This window comes from Syngnathus floridae, chromosome 6 (assembly GCF_059516105.1).
Source record: "Syngnathus floridae isolate MCC-2025c chromosome 6, RoL_Sflo_1.0, whole genome shotgun sequence".
NCBI classification, from domain to species: domain Eukaryota; kingdom Metazoa; phylum Chordata; class Actinopteri; order Syngnathiformes; family Syngnathidae; genus Syngnathus; species Syngnathus floridae.
This window is the reverse complement of record NC_142418.1, coordinates 18,411,748-18,432,148: the sequence shown is the minus strand read 5'-3', so window position 1 is coordinate 18,432,148 and position 20,401 is coordinate 18,411,748. Positions and strand designations below refer to the sequence as shown.

Sequence of the window (20,401 nt, the reverse complement as noted above, 5' to 3'; positions counted from 1 at the left end):
TGAGAGAGAGAGAGAGAGAGAGAGAGAGAGAGAGAGAGAGAGAGAGAGAGAGAGAGAGAGAGAGAGAGAGAGAGAGAGAGAGAGAGAGAGAGAGAGAGAGAAAATTGGATTGACTAAATTCTTCAGACATGTTTCATGATGTGTACGTGTAGGACGAGTATTTTATTAATCCACACGTTTTTTAATAAAATGGTTTATTCACGAGGGATGTAAATAAATACCACATGAACAGTTTTATAGAATATGTGCTTTACAAGAGAAAGTGATGTGAGCCTAACTTGTCTGCAAGACTTCAAAATTCGCGTCGTCCGCAACAAATAATTGTATTAGTGTTGCCATGGTTTCACTCATTTAAAGTGCATGATGTTCAAAATGAATTCAGCCACCGGCCTACGCCAAAAGAATTAAGAACACGGCAAATGAAAGTTTTTCTTTAAATCCACCAAAGAGGTTAGCAATGAGATCATTATTACAACTTAGATACAGAGCTACATTGTCATTGCACGTTGCCACAAATAATAAATATCAATGGTCTCCGTTAGAATCAAACGAGAGCGTCACATAAATGCTGGACAGTACACATTCTTTTCAAATAATGATCACAACAACAGACGAGTCTATTCCTCGAAGCGCGGAGTGGAAGTTCCACGCAGAGTTTGCATACGTGCGTCACGGTGGGAGCAGAGGAGACTTGAAGGTGCACGACCCCGTGCAGTGGCGAGGAGTTAACATCTTGCACGAGAAATGGTGCAAGGCGTCGTGAGCTTCTGAGAGGAACGACAGCCAACAATCAAACGGGCCCGATGCCTGATTTTTTTGTTTTTTTAATTAATCAAATAGGTAGTTCGGCTATAAACTAAATTATACGGTGCCGACCGACCCCGGAAGGTGGGTCAATTTAACCCGACTTTGTGTTATTTTGCAGCAAAACATAAAAAAATTAATTTTGGGGTTGCTTGGTCCAAACAATTGGATGTTTTGTGTAAAAATTCTTTTCGGTCAATTGAACCCAACTTCGTGGGTTTTTCAAGACAATTTCAGTTTTTTTTTAACACAGCAGTGTGTAGCCTTCAAATAAATGAAATCACTTGCGGTCCTCGGTTTACGACGGAATTCCGTTCTCCATATGTGCACGTATGTCAGAGCGTAGCGTTAAATACCAACAAAACAGTATTACAAGTTATAACGATGGCAGATACTTGTATAATAAACACTTCAAAGCCACATACAAAAAGAGGAATAAAACACTAAAGGAAAAGGGAGAATAGGAGCTTGGCTTTCTGTGCCTACGTTGTTCCGAACCAGTTCATTGCTCGCCGTTCGTAACCTCGTAAGATGGGATCGTCGTGAATGGAGGAGCCCTGGTACAGGATTATTTTATTTTTCTCACCTCTGACGATGTGCAGTTGTTGGACCATCTCCTCTCTGTAGGACAGTTCTCTTTTCATTTGATCCTGGAAGTTATCTGAAGAGAAAAAGATGCACATTGATTTACAGCCAAAAGGGGACGCTGTTTGCAAAATTAAACAACACACAACACAAACTAAACACTGGACGCATTTTACATTTTACACAGCCATCTCAGCGACGGTTTACGTCAGCATTTGCTGCTGTATTTGTTAGCAACAGAACTCAGGCTGAGTCGTTAAATATTCACTGTCTGTGTGCAAACAATAGCAATTTGTCCGTTTGAGGAAGGTGTTTGTTTTAAGTGAGTCTATTTGAGGAAATACGTTCAATCTTAAAGACACAGCATGAGCTGGCGGTGAAATAATTGGAGTGCGTTGTAACAATGTTTTCTTAACACTCAATGTAACGCCACAGCTATTTCAATTGAAGTTAATCAAGAAAAATCACCCAGCAATGACGATACAAATAGATGAGAATTCAACAAGATGGTACAGTTCTTTATTTTATTATTATTACTAAAAAGTTGAATTAATCAAAGTGAATTTCCATCCGTGTAAAAAGTGCGTGTTTTTAAATAGTACTTGCAATAAATGCTTACTAGGAGAGGCAAACCGTTCTGCTGTGATGAAAGTAAAGTATTGTGAAGGTCAAACAGGAACTGCAGGTGAATAGTGCACGTGAGAATTTTGTACTCAGACATGAATGCTAATGTGTCCATTTTCGCTGCTGCACAAAGGTGAGCCGTTTAAAAAGCCACAGCATGCACCGGTAAAAACATCCGTGCATCCATACAACACGATGCGCCGCTCCACGGTCACTGCAGGTTTCAAGGGGTCGAGACTTGGTAAAATCTTTCATGGATACAATTGTGTGCGCTTTTCAGACACCGAGTACTGGTTTATTCGCCCATTCCTCATGTTAAACGATGTCATTGAAGTTATTTAAGGCTACAATGGAGAGAGGGAAATATACATACATATATATATATATATATATTTTTTTTTTCTATACATGAGGTCAGTATTGGGCGATTACGTCACTGCTGAGGTCGGCATTGCAATTGTAAAGGTTTTGTTGGAGCGGTCAGCAAAAACAAGCGAAAACAAAAACCTGACCAATAATGTCTACCACGAGCCATTTTTTGTGCTCACCTTTTAAATGTTGAAATTCCCGTTCCAGCTTTTTCCTCAGCTCAACCTGCTCTAATAATTGCTTCTGCAGTTCCTCTAAAAACACACACAAAATTTGCCGAGTTAAAGGAAGAACTTCAAACTGAGATGCCGTAAATTTCAAAATATACACAGTACAAATACGGAACGTGACAGAATAATATACAGGCCTTATTTACGTGATCAAAAAATACATACAAATACAAAACATTCAATTACTCTAAATTGCAGGCTGTTCTAGTGAGAGAATTTTTATTACAGTCTTACAGTCTTCAAAAATATTTGAGTCAACCTAAAATAAAAGTGGAGCAAATTAATATGGAATGAAACATCAGAAATAGGTTAACAGCTTTTTTTTAAATAACCACAATCATAAATAGTGAAATAACAGCCGTAATAACAACAATAAAATATTAATTATTTAAAAATGACTACTACTAATAATCCTACCTTTTGCAAGAGTCCGTATGCCTCTTTGCGCGTGCAAAGCTCTTGCTGAGTTTTCGTCTGGATAAACGCACACACAAAAATATAGTTTATTCAATCGAAAATTGTATTTGCATATAAATGAAAAAAAATATTGAGAAATCCTTCTCTGTGCTGATGTACCTTCACCTTGCTCTCGCTGGTTTTCGTCGCTGCTTTGTTCCAGTAAAGATTTGTTTTCCACCTCCTCCACCGTGGACGATGGCTCTTCTTTACTTGTATTCTCATCTTGGAGGAAAAACACGCATTTCAAATGTATATTTATCGGAGAGATTTATTCCGTCAAATAAATGGATTAGGATGATATCTAACCATGTGTTATAAGACCTGCAGGTTGATAGCTTGCAGGTCTGAAATGATAGGGACTCCTCCTTGGTTGCAACTCGCTCCTCTCTTGTGCGTAAACCTGCAAAATAATAATGGGAAGAAAAAAAAACACGCGCCAATAATTTAAAGTGTTAAAAACGTATGGATGATTTATTTCATTAATAAAATAAAAACCTGTGAATTGGGGACAAATATTAAAATCATGTTATCGTGTCACTCACTTGGCTAAAGGGCGCAGCAATGTGCGCGTCTGCTAAGTGTTCGCTCTGCACTTCTCTGTCACAGGACTGCGGGGCCACGCGTGGCCCCACTTTCTGGGACTCGAGCTGATCGATTTCGTGCGGTGCCCCCTTGCAGTCGGAATCGCTCGGGGACACGCTGTGGGCGAGCCCTGGAGGGCTTCGGGGACACATCAAGGACAGGGGCCTGCAGGGTTCCTCGTCCTCGGGTGTTTTACTGGTCTCCACGTCCACGTCCGCCTCACCCTCGCTGTCCACGCACGGAGACACGGAGCGGTAGCTGGAGCTCTCGCTTAAAAAGTCAGGCGATAAGTAGCCGGTTCGGGTGTAGGCTCCTCTGCTCCCGTACAACTTGGCGATGCAGTCCGCGTCTTTCACCACAGGCCGGAAGGCGGACACGTAGCTGGCCTTGCGTGGGGCCAGGGTGGTCCCCTCCAGCGGCCTTGCCTCGTCTCCGGACTTGTCGTCGTCGTTCCGCGCGGACTGGGTGCTGGAGCAGCGATCGTTGTCGGCCAAGCTGTCTTTGGACGTGTCAGTGGACTCGGAAATGTCCACCTCGACGTGTCTGTGGAGAGGTAGCATCTCGGGTGGAGGTTTGTGCGGGCTTTGGGAGTACGGAGGCATGGGCAGGGCGCCCGCGGCGGGCCAGAAGACGGGGAAGGACGGGTAGGCGCTGTCCTTGGTACCAGGCCACAGCACCCCGGGGAGGCCCGCCTTGCTTTGCTCGCCCACGATGCTGTCGTCTTTTTTCGGGCAGAGGCCGAACGCCGGGAAGCCGTACGGGTGCGGGAAGAGCGGCGGCGGGATCTTCTGCAGCATCCCGAAGCCTTTACTGGGCACCGGGATGACCGGGTAGCTGCGCGGGCCCACGTTCACCCGGTTGTCCTCGCAAGTGAGGATCTTGGCGGGGATCTCGGGGGACTGCCGCTGGTGGCTCGGACCGTGGGACTTGAGTGACGAGCCGGAATCGGAGCCGCAGCCTGGCAGCGTCCTCTTGCGGCTGCCCCCGTTGAACATAGCCTTCACGTCCTCCCACGCGTGCAAGACATCAGTCTGGCTGCTTTTATCGGTCAATTTCAGGTGTCGCCTCCACGAGTTGAAATTGGCCGCATCCGGCTGCGTGTATTTGGACTCCGGCGTGCGGTGCGAATGGAATATAAATTTATTCGGGGAGAAATACATGTTGCAGTAGGAACACTTGATGCATTTGGCCCTGGAGCTGTTATACCTGGCCGGAATGAAGCTGCCACGGCTGCCCCACGCGCACTCGTGGCACACGTCGAAGGCGAAATTCTCTGGCAGTTTGGGAGGCGAGTGAGCCCCCAGAAACGACTTGCACAGTCTTTCGGCCTCGCGCTTGGTGATCATGCCGCACCTCCGCGATGAGATGGGCATGGCGCCGGCTCTGCGGAGGATCTCCAGCTGGACGGGGGTGCACTGCACGCAGGTGATGCCCAGCGCCACGCGTCGGTTGTGGATCTCATTGTAGCTGTAGTTCTTCAACAAGGTGTTGGAGATCTGCGCCAGGCACAGCCTCTCCTGGCAGTCTATGACCAAGGACACGATGGGTATTCCGTAAAGCACCGTCTCGCCCACCTGGTTGGGCTTGAGGTTGTTAGAAGACGGGTAGGAAAGTTCTTGCTTGGAGCCCGGTGACGAGCTGGAGTCGCGGCCCGCTGTGATGGGTTCCATGTTGCGGGAGAATGGAAGCTGCAGGATGATGGGACATGTTGGAGCACATTGCTTTTAAATCGTTACGGATGACACATGCACGCTCTTCCGAGCAAATACAACAACTTTTTTTTTTTTTTTTTTTTAAATGAAAGCGCTAAGGAAAGTCGTGTCAAAACTCACCTGTTTATGCAGTAGTGGTGCAGCGCCCCTCTCGTCGTGCACCACACGGACGCGGTCGCACGCGTGGTGGAGAGAAAACGAGAAGTGTGTCGGATGCTGCTGGGGTGTTTGTTTTAGTGATGGGACTCCGTGCGCCGCCTTCCTCCCTCTCTCCCTCCCTCTCTCCCACCCACCCGCGGTGGATGCGTGTGCGCGTCTGCTTTGGGTTACACCACGAGCGTGTCAAACTGCGCGACACACGCACGCGCACAAACAGATACACTTCTCGAGTGGCAGACGGACGAAATGATCGAAGTGAGCAGCAACAAATACGGCAACCCCACTATATCATTTTGATACAATTAATACAACAAATTTATTTGGAAATAATTTCATAAAGAGATTTTTTTTTTCGTTTCCCAAACAACATTGTGGCAGGGCCCTCGTCATGTGTCACGTTCCCACGCGTATGCACGCGCGCGCGCCCGCCCCGCAGTGACAAGCAGCTGCTCTTAAGATCACAAGCTGAAAGAAAGCATGGAAAGACAGCGAAACAACGCCAAACGCGTGTCCATTTAACCGTTTCAAGTCAATCAAGCTCCGGCTAAATCGTTTACATGTGTGTAATATTGATGAAGGTAACGAGACTCGTCACTACGGCTCCTGCAGTGGCTCAGAGCTGTGCAATAATAGGACAAAAAAGTCTATGAGCAAATATTTGAACACAAAAACAGTCGTATATATTAATATGACAAAATACGTGTACAAATAATGTGATAAATAGGGATAATCATATTTTTAAAATGTCAGTTTTCTTATGAAATGTTCAATATTTATTTGAGAGCTATTTATTTGTACTAAAAAGAAAGATACCAGTCTCCCAGCTTCTTTTCTTTTGTTTACAATCGGTCAATAACCATTCACCGCACCTCTTCATTCAATCTAATTCCTGCAGTTTGACGGATTAAGTCCGATTGACACCGGAGAAATGAATTCAAACGTCCTTTTGGTTTTCCACAACCTCAGCCCATTTTCAGTGAAATCAAAATCGTAGCTGTCATCTTAGAAAAAGACTTCAATCCACAGTAGCAGGTGTTGTCCTACCTTCCGCGCTGGGCAGTGAGATGAGCAAAGTCAGCAAGGTCATTATCTGGTTGTTCTGCCCTTTTTTTGTGCAAGAGAGAGCAGCTCATTTAAAAGTGTGTCTGCATTAATCACAGCGTTGCATCAAAGTATGATAATCACCTGAACAGTCTATTAAAATAAAAGTGGCAGCCCAGGGGAAATTTTACCTTACTCTTTAATTGTTTTGAGGCTTTGATGGGCTTTTTTAATCTAAGATTAATTTATGCATCCTTAAATAACTCTACATATGATTAATAAGCTTGAGACCGAAGCAATTATAACAAGCGGTTGGTCATCACCTCATTAGATCGTGTTAGAAAGATGCGCTTTGTAAGCGTCTGTTTGCCTGAGTGGGTAGCACAAAAATGAACAGCGGAAGGCGAGCTTAGATGACAATTACAGGGCCCATGGCTAATAATTGTCAACCAGCGCGCTGTCGGCAAGTCACTATTATTTGAGTGACGGATGACTTATTGCGCTTGACCTTTTGTCAGATGCTGATGCCGCGATCCGAAATCATCCAGGGGTGCGTATGGAACATTTTCACTTTATCAGTGGAGAGTTTCCTGAAATAAAATTCACAACAACGCCCTTCATACTAAAAAAACAATTTTGCTGGGGGTTGATTATATACTAGCAAGGAAGTCAAAAGTACTAAAAGCTTCCTCTAAATGTGGGGGTGGCCCGGGAGTGACGAAGGGGCTCGGCTCCTTGATTTGTGTGAGGGGCAGCAAAAAAAAAAAAAAAAAACAACAGCGGCGGCTGCGAGGCCGCCAGAGACCTGCTAAATGTCTGCTAATGTGTAAACAAGACATCACTCCTCTGCTGCTCTCATGTTTGTTTGCCTCCTAAAAGCCCACCCATGGGTCCTGACCCCCCGTCCCCCCGCAACACCCTCTGTTGCTTCTTCTCTCAAAGTGTGTGTGAACAAGAGAATGAGGCTGTGTGTGTGTGTGTGTGGTAGGGGGTGAGTTGGGGAGGGGGCGGGGGGATTTCATCACTGCATCAAATGAGGTTGAGCGCAGGGACCCTTTTGTCACAGAGTGGGACTCATCTGCCAGTGGTGAGCTGTGAGGTCCTGAGGGAGAGTGCGGAACAACGGTGCTAAAAAGCGCTGTGACAATGAGGGGAACCTTCAAGTGTGGGACACAGGCTGCACGGGACAAGCTGTGCCAATCACCTTGCAATTACTGTTTTGTGCGAGGCAGACGCCTCGCGTGGGCTTTGGCGGAGGAGACGTGCAAGGACACAGGCGGCCGCCATCCAGGGTCTCGCTTTTGTACGGCTGACCCCAACCTCATTGTGTCATATGGATGCATAAATAACCTGCTGGGTTTATACATTCCCAAAAATGTCTTATGTTGGGGGGAGCCAACCATGAACCCACCTGTCCTTATAACACCTAAAGTAAGGATGAGATGGAAAAAGAATGCACAATAACGGAAATATTCAGGGCCCCGCAAAAATCACCCTGAACCGAGTATGACAGAATTTTCTTTGTAAAGGAGAAATTGAATTATATTTGAATGTATAAAATGTGCTTACCAGTGATGGCAGTAAAACGATGAAATATTCATGGCCAGGACCAAGGTGCCTTTCCTTGGAGCCTAAAACAGACAAAACAACAAAGCATACAAAAGAACAGAAGTCAAATCTTAAAATCATTGATGACAGGAAAGAACAACAAAACAAACACACAACAAAGGGTGGATGCAAAAAAAAAAGGTTGCAGATGGAGCTCCAATCTTGAAGGTTTGTGGACGGTCACTCCATGAGCAGCATAAACAAAGACGCAAATTTCTCTAGATCCAAGCCTGAGCGGTACGGGCAACGTAATGAGGAGTCAAGTGAGAACGGGAATTATCGTAATGATAACAAAAGTCTGTGCGCCAGATAGCCGGCCGGGGGCTGTATTGTAAGGCATTACCATAAAGATGTGGGCTTTTTGAGAGGGAGCAGCCCAAAGAGATAATAACTATTAGTAGACGCCAGTGCTTTGTGGGATTCCAGCTGTGGAGCCCAAATTTCCATACAGATAGAATGGCTCTGGGTAGATGATGAGCATACATGAGGGGGGAAGGGCCATGAAGTGTGCGCCATGTCTGGGCACCGGACCACTCAGAGGGGGGTCTAGAGGTGCCGAGTCTCAATGAGTTCTTGGTGTCCCCCTATTGGATTTGAAGGTGAAGTGAGAGGCTCCGCTTTGAACACTCTGCAATTCCCCGGAGAGGAACTCTCCAGAGCGCCCAACTCACTTGCTGTCGCTCTGCTGACAGGTTCCCCGAGCAGGAGGCACAAATGTGCCTGAGTCGAGATCCACCGGATGAGATGCATTGTATTATTTTTACGGGGGAAGTTGGGCAAAAAAAAAATGTGAAGTGTATTTCAAAACGGTCTCAGTTGCTTACATATGAGACCATTGTGACCCAGAAAGGACGTGATGATATATTCAGGGCTTGGGAAGGCAGGTGTGATGAGTTACCACCAGAGAAGGTTAGGTTAATTATAGCGGGAGTGGAGACATTAACTCATTCGGTGCCAGCCCAGTTAAAATAGATGCTTGACGTCTATAGTTGTCAACGGCAGCGAATGAAGTCTTTGTTCAAATAAAATCGAACATCGGGAATTAAACAGACGAGAGGGAAGACGTCCGGCGGTAGGCAGACGTGTCGTGTGCGTTACGTAAGGTATAAAGCTAACACAGCGAAGACAAAGACAGTGAGAGCAGAGAGCGTGAGGACACCAATCAGCCTGTAATTATCCCCCCGATGTGCAAACTGCCCAACTCGCTGTCCTTGATAGAGTCTCCTGACCCATTAACACAACACGGACGACAGTGGGCTGGAGGCAGGACGATAAGAGCCGCCGCCAGCCACCGCCGCCACTGCCGTGGATCAGCCCAAGCGAGGCCAAACATCTGGGGGGCCGCTGTGAAATTAAAGAACTGAGTAAGTGAGCCAATCCTGTTATAGCCCTTCATTAATAGCCCGGGCAGCTTCACATGCGAGGTAATGCACCATTCAATTTCATTTGATATGAAAGAAACACCCCTTGGCATCTCTCGGCGGCGCTTCCTCTGCTTTACAAGAGGCTCTTTTAGTTCAGAGTGATGTATTGAGCCGTTTAAATTAACAACGGAATGACTTGGTCTAATACACGGCTGCGTGGTTTCCTCGGATGCTTTCTGCAGTGGGACGTGAGCTTAGCATGCGGCAACCTGAGGCTGAGCAGCCAGGCATGCAGTCAGTCCAAACATGGCAGCCATTCATATAAGGACGACTCATTACAATGGGGAGAGGGGTAAATAGGATGGCTCAGCCCTATGAATGGATGGCTACACAATTTCTGTATATCCAATTTAATTGCGGAACCAGTACTGCTGTGGTGCCATCTCTTGCACAAAAAAAAAAAAATCAAAATACCCTGCACTTGAACTGCATTTCATCCCAATTGGGCCAAACCAGTTAAATAAACGCTAAAAACAATTTGCATGGTAGTTTGTTTGTCCTTATGTTAGTTAGCAGGTGACTTCCTGGTTCAGAGCAAATGGTGATACATGTTAAGAATAGACAAAAAAAAAAAAGGACTTTACCATTTGTATTCTGGAGCAGTGGCAATGTTCCATTGTGCCTAGAATGACAAAAACAAACAAACAAACAAACAAACAAACAAATAGTCATGGAATATTTTAGTGTACATGCTCGTATCACAGTCAGCTTCCATAAATAAAACCACATTTTAAGATGTGAAGTTTTAAGTCTAGCATTTGTATTGACGAGTGGCTCGCAGGTTCCTCTGGGAAGCATCCACATTTCGGGTTCTTGCTGAGCCCTCCAAATCTTGGCAAGTAACAAAACAAACAAAATGGAGATGAAAACAACAGCGTTCCGCTTGGCGGAAGTACAAAGTGGCTTTGTTTGGAGCTGGAGGCCTTGTTATGAACTTCAGCAATAGCTTGTAAATCTCATATTAGTGGCCCTCGTGCGCTGCGCTGTGTGTGTGTGATGCCGAGCGCTAAATCATTCACACGCAGGCAGAGGCGGGCCTTGGTCAGCTGAATACAAATGAGGATACAGTGGGTGCTCCGTCACTCCCTCAGGGGGTGTACACGAATAGATGGGAGAAAAGCACAGTTTGATTGATGCCGCTACACTCTGAGTAATGACTGGTTCAGAGGTCAAACTACTTCAGCGCCATGCATTATATCATTAATTACAGACATCAATAAACAATAGGACGCGGCACATATGTTTTCAGAGTGTCTATCCAGCTGCATTATTTCACAATTAGTCACCGCTACGCCGCAGATTCAAGCATACAGGAAGGAAAAAAAAAAAGGGACGACAGTCTGCTCCAGAGTGCTGTTGATCGCATCAGGATGGCGCTCTTGAAAACTGCGGCGTAGTAATTACACGTGATAATAGCAGCACATTTGGATTTCACAGTTACATATGCAATTAAAATATTATTCATTACCTCTTAAATAAAAGCGGGGTTCTCAAATCCCATTAAATTTGGGATAATTGTACGTGTTTAATTATAAGCGGCGAGGCAGGAGGGAAGGATGACAGTAAGGAAAGAAAGGAAGGAAGGAAGGAAGTTTCGGAGAAAGTGAGGCAGAACGTGCTGTGACCTAGATGGTGGAAGGAGACATTTTGTTTCAAAAGTGACCTTGTGGGGAAAACCTCTTCTCAGAATAGCTCAGCTTACTTTAGCACTGGGTGCAGCTACCTCACTTCAAGGCCTGCTTAAAAAGAGCCCGGAGCCATGCCATGGAGAGCGTTCCAAAATGGCCGCCATTTGGACTGACAAAAGTTATTACGCAATTTAATGTGCTGTAAAAACCAAAAGCGATCGTGTCGTCTACGGGCAAAGCAAAGAATGATCATAATACAAATAGAAATAACTTGAGATGCCGCCTTTTATTTGATGCGCTAGTACAGTTACTGATACAGTTTGGTAAAAAATAATTCTACTGGCAGAAATAAGCACAGATGTTTGGCCATTTCGAATACACTTTTCCCTCCATTACATTTTGGATGCTTTGCAGTTTTATTCCAACGTATTTATATCCAGAAGGTCGGTATTAAAAATCGGCCGATGAATTTGGATGCGGTGAAGAGGTGGAAATGGTTCTGTTTTTTTTAAAAGGGTTAAAGCAAATTGTTTTTGGATTCTTCGCTAAACGGAATTGCAGATAAAAAAGGAAATATTGTCTGCTGGCAAGGTAAGAGAAGTGAAGCTAACTTAGACATGTTTGAGTAAGTAAAATCCGCTTAATTGGGAAGAGCTCAAATGACACAAATTAAAATGATCATGTGACATTTAACAGCTGTTAGTTAGCATCATAGCAATTTTGAGCCTGAAAATGTAACAAAGTAGAAGTTTAGCCACTTCTACAATATTAACCAGTTTTGAAAGACCTAAGTCTGCTTTTTAGAATTGTACCCGTGGCTTTGTAGCTACCAAGCTGTTAGCTTGGCCTACCATCGGCCTCCCCCCCCCCCCCCCATCCATGGATGGGCCCACCCCCCCGCGGACCCTTTGAGAGCAGCCTGGTTCAGGCCGCTGGCTACAACCTGCAGGCAGTCACAGGACAGGCCAAGCGGAGCTGTCTGCCACTCCTGTGCTTCATTAGGAAACAAAATATAAGGTTTCCACTCCATTAGGAATGACTTTAGGAGTGAAAGCACATAAGACGCCGACTCACCTCATCAACAATGCATTGCAATAACGGCGGAGGATGAATGAGTGTAAGCGGAGAGGGAGCGAGGGAATGGCATTAGCTCGCTCGCGTACGATGCAGAGTGGGAACGAGAGAGAGAGAGAAAAAAAAATCATTAATGCAATAAAATGTGGTCAGATTAATCAAATGCCTCCAACTCTTATGAAAATATTGCAGGGGGAGAGTTTTTCTATTACATCTAATGGTATCTCATCTAATAGTGGCAGTTAGAGGCTTGGGCATCTTTTTTTTTTTTTTTTTTTTTTTTTGTGGGGCACAATTTAGGAAGTTTAAAGGGAAGCACCCAAGCATGAGCGCCGCATAGCCGACAGGAAGGCGGGCGAATGTCTTTTGCTGCTATTTTCCCTTCTCATAAAAGCTTACCATTAAGACTGCGGGTCAGGGAAGAAAACAGAGCATATAATTAGCGTGTCATAATCAAAATGACCCACTCGGACATCACCGCGCCATCGGTGGCAATCTGCGACCACGTTTTAACACCATTAACATAATGAAAATACAAACAAATGTTAATAGCCCGCCTCCTCGCGCACAGACGAGGAGATGAAGCACAATGTTAATTTCACGGAAAACACCGTTTTCCGCCCCCTTTGAAACAAATGCAGAGGGAACAAAAAAAAAAAAAACCCCGCTATCCTTGTTTCCTCAAACAATCTGTGAAAAGCATCATTCCCATGCTGCACATCTCCAGTGAGAGTCCTCCATGAAGGATCTCATTTTCAATTAAAATCTCATTTGCTTGCGAGGTGAAGTGAAATCATGTTGTGAATTAGCACATGAATTTACATACTGGGAAGCGTGCCAGTTTGCTCTAATCTACTTGGATTCTTCAACAACAACAAAAAACATCCCTATATGTATAAAGATAGGCATTGATGGTGCGAGAGCAATGATGCATAGGTGAAATGTAGACGAGAGAAAACATTTACCAGCATCCAGCTGCAATCAACAACTGGATTGTGAACTAGTGAGGGAAAACTACAATTTGTTTCTACTCATGCGGAGAAGAAACAAATGAGTTTCTGCAAACTTTCAAATAACACAAAACAACAAAAAAAGGTCAGGAAAGTGTTTTAACCTTTGCAGATAAACACCAAGCTTGCCGGTGCATCAAAGTAAAGCAGAATTTACGACTCACTGATACAATGGGTCCCTTTCACAAGTTTTGGGCCAATATTTTCTTTTCTGTTTGACTTCAAACGATTGTCAAGACGTAAAGAATTATTTGAGAGCTTGAGAATGTATCGGAAAAACCAATCGTCAACAGTTCCCAGCTCGGATTTTATAGTTTTACACCCGGCCCGCAGTCAAAATGGTCCTCCGTAAATGACTTGCTCATTTCACAAGGCCCTCCTGACAATATGCGACGGCCATTATTGATCCATTCTTTCAATTACATAACGCTTTGCACTGCCCTCCTTGTAAATATCCAGAGACGGACGGGCTCTGCGCCATAATAAGCTATTCTTTGTACAGTGCTAACATGATCAGTCTGCACGCAAAATTAATTCCCCCCACTATTGCCGAAACAACTATAATTGCAAACTACAGAGAGAAAGAAATTGGAAAGCTTTAATATACATTTCCAGGTGTATTTTCCATTTGTTCGAGTCAATAACATTTTTTCATTAACATTTGTAATAAAAAAAAAAAAAGCTATGTCCCCTTGCTCATTTCCTTTTTAATTCAGAAATGAAATCAGTGCGCTTTGCAAAATACCTATGCGGCACACTTTTTCCATTTAATTTGGTTTAAGGCGTCCAAATGAGATTAATGTTGGCTATCGACAATAAAACATTTTAATTTACATATTTATCAGTTGAATGAGCCATGACTCACAATAGGTAAGATCTATTAACATGATTGCATGTTGATACAACACTTGAATATAATAGAAAATTGATATATAGATGAATATGAATAGTGGGAAGCTTCTCATTTTCTTTTTTTTTTTTATAGTTTCCACTTTTATAGACTTGATATTTGGACGGATGTCTATTAAATGAATTGGTGCGTGGGTACATGAGTTGAGCTGCCTTTGTGCATCACAAAAGAAAATACTGGGGGATTGTCAGCAGGCAAATCGAAACGGAGTGTGGAAACTCTTCAAATACCCTTTACAAAAATATGATCACTGAACTTATCTAGAGTAGGGCTCAACAACTGGAGGGTGAGGTCATTTATTATTACTTTTTTGTACACTAACTCATTCACTGGCAGCCTAGTTAAATAGAATTTTAACGTCTATATACGTCAATGGCAGCGAATGAGTTCAGACATACCGAAAATAGAAACTAAAATGGGACCAACAGAGTAAGAAAATGCAAACTGTATTAAAAGGAGCATATCATAAGTGATTCAATTTTTTATTCCAGATATAGTTGGCAATCTGATCGCATGGGAGCTGGGCACCCAAAAAAAGTTCGTTCAAAAAATGAGCCTAGTCTCCACACAGGCCAAGAAGAAAGAAGGACAAGTGATAAAGATGGCTGCGTCTATGTTCGTCTTCATTGCCGAAACCAGCGTGTCCTGCCCCTGAGCTGAACTGAGGGGCTGCGACCCTGAACACGAGAGGTTGACAAATTTTTCCCAACTTTTCTCAAAAAGCCTTTCTCTGCCCTCAAGTAGCTTCCCCCTCACCTAGCGCCTCATCTCAGACATAATAGCAAAGGAGGCCTTGCTGTGAGCTGGAATCTTTTTAACATTCACGCTTGGATGATGAGGGACACATGATGATCTTGAATGACGTCATAAATATTCAGCGGATGCCAAAGGTCGGACAAACGTTGGAATGACGACGACAACTGCACGCAGCATTTTGGAGGAGGACGACGTACCAGGAGCGAAATTCATCGTCAAATATAGTGTGGCATGTGATCGTCGCAATCGGCAGCCGTTCTTTGACACAATGTAAAACATTTCAAAAAGATGTCAAATGATATCACACGTTTCCTTTCTTTTTGAAGTGAGCACGAGGCATGCATTTCAATAAAACACATTGCTCACCCTCACCATCAAAAAGTCAAGTTCAACAAAGAAGATAAATGCAATAGTACACATGAAGAGAATAATTGGCCATTATTTGAGGAAATATAAGAATAGATCACATCGGCTGGATTTGCTTTAACTTTATGAATTATTACTTAAGCAATTTATACAAAGGTGGCATGGCAAAATTATGAACGTATGACTAAAACGTACATAGTAACGGCCTCCAAACAATCTATTCAAATGATATAGAATATTACATTATATTTTGAACAGATATAGAATAATGTACATATCTGCACAAGATCTAAGATGAGGAGGAATGAACAAATAGAAGGGACACGACTGGAACGGGAAAGCTCTTTGCTAGCGGCTGCGCACGTACATTAGGCGGCGCCTCCATTATTCCCCGACACACCATGCAAATGAATCACAACATGGGGTAAGATGGAATTAAAGCCCCTTCTCTAATCAATGACAAGCCACAATGAAAGCCCCTCTTCCGCTGCCGTGCCGTCGGCAAGCTGCACGCCAACACATGGTGCGTGAACTCTTTGGATCTCCTCATCTTCTATTCGCGTTCCACCCTAACCTGGAAAGAGCACCTGGCCACGTCAGCCGGACGGGAAGGGACGTCCGTCCCTTCTACTTCCGACAGCTGCGCGGGCTGGCGTAAATGACAGGCTGAGCCCGAGGATGTCTGCTGGCTGCCGAGCGGCCCCGCTTCAGCCTGCAGGTGAAGTGTCTGCGGCGCCATATGGAGCAGGGAAAATTAACAACGAGAGGAAATTCTCCACAGCAGCGGGAGGTCTCGCTAGTCTCTCCTCCAAACAAAATTTAAAGACGGAGAGAAACAAGAGAGGGGGAGTGATAAAATTAATGGGGTTCAACGTTTTAACACAACACCCACGGCAATGTTTGCACAGAAAAAAAAAAACAAGAATTCCCTTTACAGTTTAGTCACATTGCACTCCTGTATTATAAATCAGCGCCTTGCTTAAGTAGTTTGACCCGTTCTATAAATGTATATTAACCCTGCCGGCGCTGCCGCCTCTCCGCTTGCGGCCGTTAGTGCAGGTGAGTTGCCTTCGTCCCCAGTGGCCTCTTACGCTTGCTGCCATCATAGCGGCGGCGGAGGCGGCGGTGCAATTCCCCCCCCCCCCATGGAGCCTCTCTTGGTTTGGGTCATTGATTACAAAGAGCCTCCTGGTTTTGTCTGACAGATGTGAATCCATGCTATTTAATTTGCAGAGTTACCCTCAAAGGGACCACCATTAGCTATCCAATCTGACCACAAATAGTGTTCCATTAAGCAAAGAGTTTGAGAAGCTCCGCCACCGTGTCTCCTGACAGCACGGCGGCGGCGGCGGCGGCACATTACGGTGAATGTTAAATGCTCGGTTGTTTAAACAAAAGGGAGATCTTACTTTAAAGAAGGTCTTTGTTTTAGAGATACATAAAGAGTCGCCTCAGCGGGATTCTTCAGGCATATTAGAGCTGAAACTGTCCTTGTTTAGTGTCTAAAGAGGGTGGGGTTGGTAGTTAAAATGTTAATAAGTGCAATTCAGTTTTAATTTAACAGCCCTCTGCATTCCTAATTACTCCACTAGCTGTGAATAAATGAGGACGAGAGCTCATCTCCTGCCCTCTGCCTTCAAAACAAAACATTCTTTCCATTTCCGATATGGAAGGCGACGTCAACGGTAGTCTCCTCACGAACGCCGAAGCAGCACGCTCGCTTCGACATTTTGGGGCGATTACTTTCCCAGTAGGCGGAGCGCTTCAAATCATTGGGAGAGCGTTTGTTCATAAAGTAAAGCGGCAAGTTTTTCAAAGTGCCGATGCAGCATCTTTAAAAGGGAAATAAAAGGAATTTGATGACCGTGGAATATTTATTTATTTATTTATCTCCTCCCCCCAAAACATTCAACAATAGGGCCAAGTGTCCCTGTGTAGCCATGGATGGATAGAAGTGTGCATAAATTACTTTATGTAATCATACAATGTAGATTAGCATGATAATGGCGGGTGTTAATGGATGGCGGGAAGCGGGGAGTGACAGCGCTCTCAAACGAGACATGCTTGGGGCAGTGGGCTCAAACACACACTCGCACACACACACGCACAACGTTGGGGAATAGCGACAAACGTGAGTGACGGGGAGGAAGCCACATCTCCCCGACAGCCCGAGGACTCATACAGTCTTTCCAAAAGCCCAAAGGCTCCCGCGGGCCTCTTGGGGACCTCTATTAATTGTGAGCAGAAAAGGTCCAGCATTTCAGCTAATGCTTTGGAAGAAGCTAATACGCACCAGCAGGGCCGCAATCTGAAGGCCGCACATGTAATCTTAGCGGAAAACCACAATTCTGCATAATCACGATATATTTCACTCTGGATAAATTCCACAAGAGACAAGTAATCAAAGTGATAGGGATTAAATCAAAAGATACCCTCAATTGTAATCATTGACATTTCATTGTATCTAACAAGCTGAGACCCAAAAAATGCAAGCTGCATGATGGAAATTTCAATCAACGCCACAGCCATTAGTAAATCAGGCTAGATGCAACCCCCCCATGGAGACAAAAGGCAGGGCACAATAAGATTGAAGGAAAAGTCAAGAGCCCCCCTTGAAGACTGTGGGCACAAGCCCCCTGAAATATAACAAGTCATGCTTCTTTCATCTGCCAAAGCCTTCCTAAGCCTTACAGGGTGTGAAGAGGAAACATAAGGAGCTGCAGATTTACAAAGTGCGCGGGCGGCTATGACCACTCCAGTGGATTAATCCCAATTGGGCTGGCTTTGCGCCGGCAGCAAATTGATCAGGTCTGATCCGGCTAATCCACAGGTCCCTCAGATTTGTATGCATGCTCTGCGAGTGAGAGCGCCGCTTAACTCTTGTCAGCGGACTGTCGCCTTGCTTTAGGACGTCTCGGTCAAGCGCAAGTTGCACAAAGTAATGTTCTGATCCTATTTTTGTGGAATTATTTCTTTTTAAAAAATGAGTTATGACACTCTGCTTGCATTGTGGCAAATGAAATGCTATAAATGCTAATTACTGCCACCTAAAGGATTGGAGTGGAAGAAAATTACTCAGCACAATGACATTTTTTTTCTTTTTTTCATAAATGTGTTTAATTTAATTTATTTATTTATTCAAATTTTCAATATATTTACTGTTTGTTATGGCTGCTAATGAGCAATCATGAGAAGATTATAAGAGAATATTTTATATAAGAATCATTTGAGATATTTTTATAAACGCAACCAAATATTATAGAATACTGATGAACTACAATTACATTGAAGTACAGGATCTGTTAGTTGTTGCACGTTCCTATTGAGGTGACCTCAGCCTATTCCACAAGCAAAAGTCGTTCCCGTCTAGGGAAACATAGCCTCTTGACCCTCTGACAGTCAGGACTGAGTAGCGAGCTGAATTCATGAGTAAATCTTAAGGGTCAACATTGCCACAAAAGGACTCAGAGGAGAGTGGAGAAAATTAATTACAAAGCTTTAGTGTGCAGTGAATGACGGCTGGCTTTTGTCGGGCCTCGGCACCGGCGGCGGAGGAGGCAGGACCGTCCCGGTGCCGGCGAACCCCTAGCGGCCGGGCCAATTGTCTAGCTGCCAAGCGCCGGCCGGCCTTATCAGCACCCGCATATCAATGAAGCCGCTGTCTTATTTGTGCAAATGGTAATTACAACATCTCGGAGCATTAAAACGACGTCGGTAAAGCAGATCAGAGTGAAACGTTTCAGCGGCCGATAAACAAAATAGAGATCTCATCATGTATATCAAAGAAATCCGCAGATACATTTTCCCGCCGTCTTGTCTTTCCACCGTGGAAAGATGGAGAGTGTAAAAGCATTTAAGCAGGATGAAGCTCAGAGTTTAATGCGTTCCATCAATCCCATTCTCGCGGGGTTGCAGCCTGTGAGACCGTCAGAGTAGTTTAGTGGCATGTTGCAGATTAAAGGTGCAACGCAAGAGTCAGGTAACAAGGGACAAAATAGTCTTGCCAACTCTCAGTTTTAACTACCCACGTTCCCTTTGGCCCACCCTCATTAAATGCACAATGCATTTGTCCTTGGAAGCTTTTACACACGTTTCACACATTCTCAGTCAGATGTTCTGTTGTTCACAACTGGCCACATTAGGCGCAAATAGATGGTGTCGCGCCAAAGTCTCGGCTCCGCGTGGGTTACAGGGGCGAAGCAAATAAAGGCCACCTTTAAAACCTTTCTGACAACATAGAGCCTCTCAGAAGTTTGCACTCTACAGAAATCCGTCAGACCCGACCTCCAGCAAAAGTATGGTGGTGAGTACAAAGGCTACAGCCCCCCAAAAATTGGAAAAAGGAATGGAAGAACAACACATAATAAAATAAAATAAAATAAGACATAATATACTATAACTTGGTAGGAATTAGTAAAGCAAAAAGGGTAGAGGAACGTGACTAACTTCAAGTGGTAAATTATTGATCAAGTATCACCATCAGGTCTACCTGTCGGACACAACACTGATACTTCAAACCTTGTTTCTGCCAGGCAATTCCTTTCAGTGCGTTGATATGATTAAAAGTTGCAACGAGAATCAACTAAGAATCTGCACTGCAGTAAATATATCGATATGACCTCACCCAAGAAGAAATAAAGCCATCAGGACAACAATAACAAGATCTACTTCCAAAGATAAATTGTCCTTCCGCTCTGTTGTAGCGAGCACGTTGGGGTCAAACGAACGAAGCGGTATAGCCACAGTCAAGTGACTCAATTACCACGTTTGCTCTTTGTGTTGACCCCTCAATTAGTGTGGAACGGTAACAATCTGCCCAACAAATACAGTCATTCATCACCAAGTGCCCAAAGCAGCCAGCGAGCTTCACTGAGCCAGCCGCCTCACACGGGAGAGGGCAGGCAGAGGTCAAATTAAAGTCTGGCCTTTTGGAACTAGCCTCCTTAAGATCTGCTGTTGGACACGATGGATCAGCTCTGAGAGGCCCGCGCTCATTCCACATGCATTGCCACGTGAAGCTTTCGAGGCGACTTGATCAATACGATTCGCCAATTCATGGC

General features: G+C 44.5%; 1 protein-coding gene across 5 annotated transcripts in view; it reads right to left on the bottom strand.

The window, feature by feature from the left end:
* Nucleotides 1-219: 219 nt before the first annotated feature.
* skor1b (SKI family transcriptional corepressor 1b) overlaps nucleotides 220-20,401 on the bottom strand; it is a 28,784-nt gene continuing 8,602 nt past the window's right edge. Inside the window, exons 1-8 of one of the 5 annotated variants that reach the window (XM_088378191.1) lie at nucleotides 5,486-5,638; nucleotides 3,614-5,341; nucleotides 3,378-3,471; nucleotides 3,189-3,293; nucleotides 3,030-3,086; nucleotides 2,562-2,636; nucleotides 1,391-1,465; nucleotides 220-767 (exon numbers count right to left, since the gene is read on the bottom strand). In XM_088378191.1, coding sequence (XP_088234317.1) covers nucleotides 670-767; nucleotides 1,391-1,465; nucleotides 2,562-2,636; nucleotides 3,030-3,086; nucleotides 3,189-3,293; nucleotides 3,378-3,471; nucleotides 3,614-5,323 — 2,214 coding nt within the window. In that variant the 5' untranslated portion in view covers nucleotides 5,324-5,341; nucleotides 5,486-5,638 and the 3' untranslated portion in view covers nucleotides 220-669. The other 4 variants (XM_088378188.1, XM_088378189.1, XM_088378190.1 and 1 more) reach the window with 4 other exon arrangements.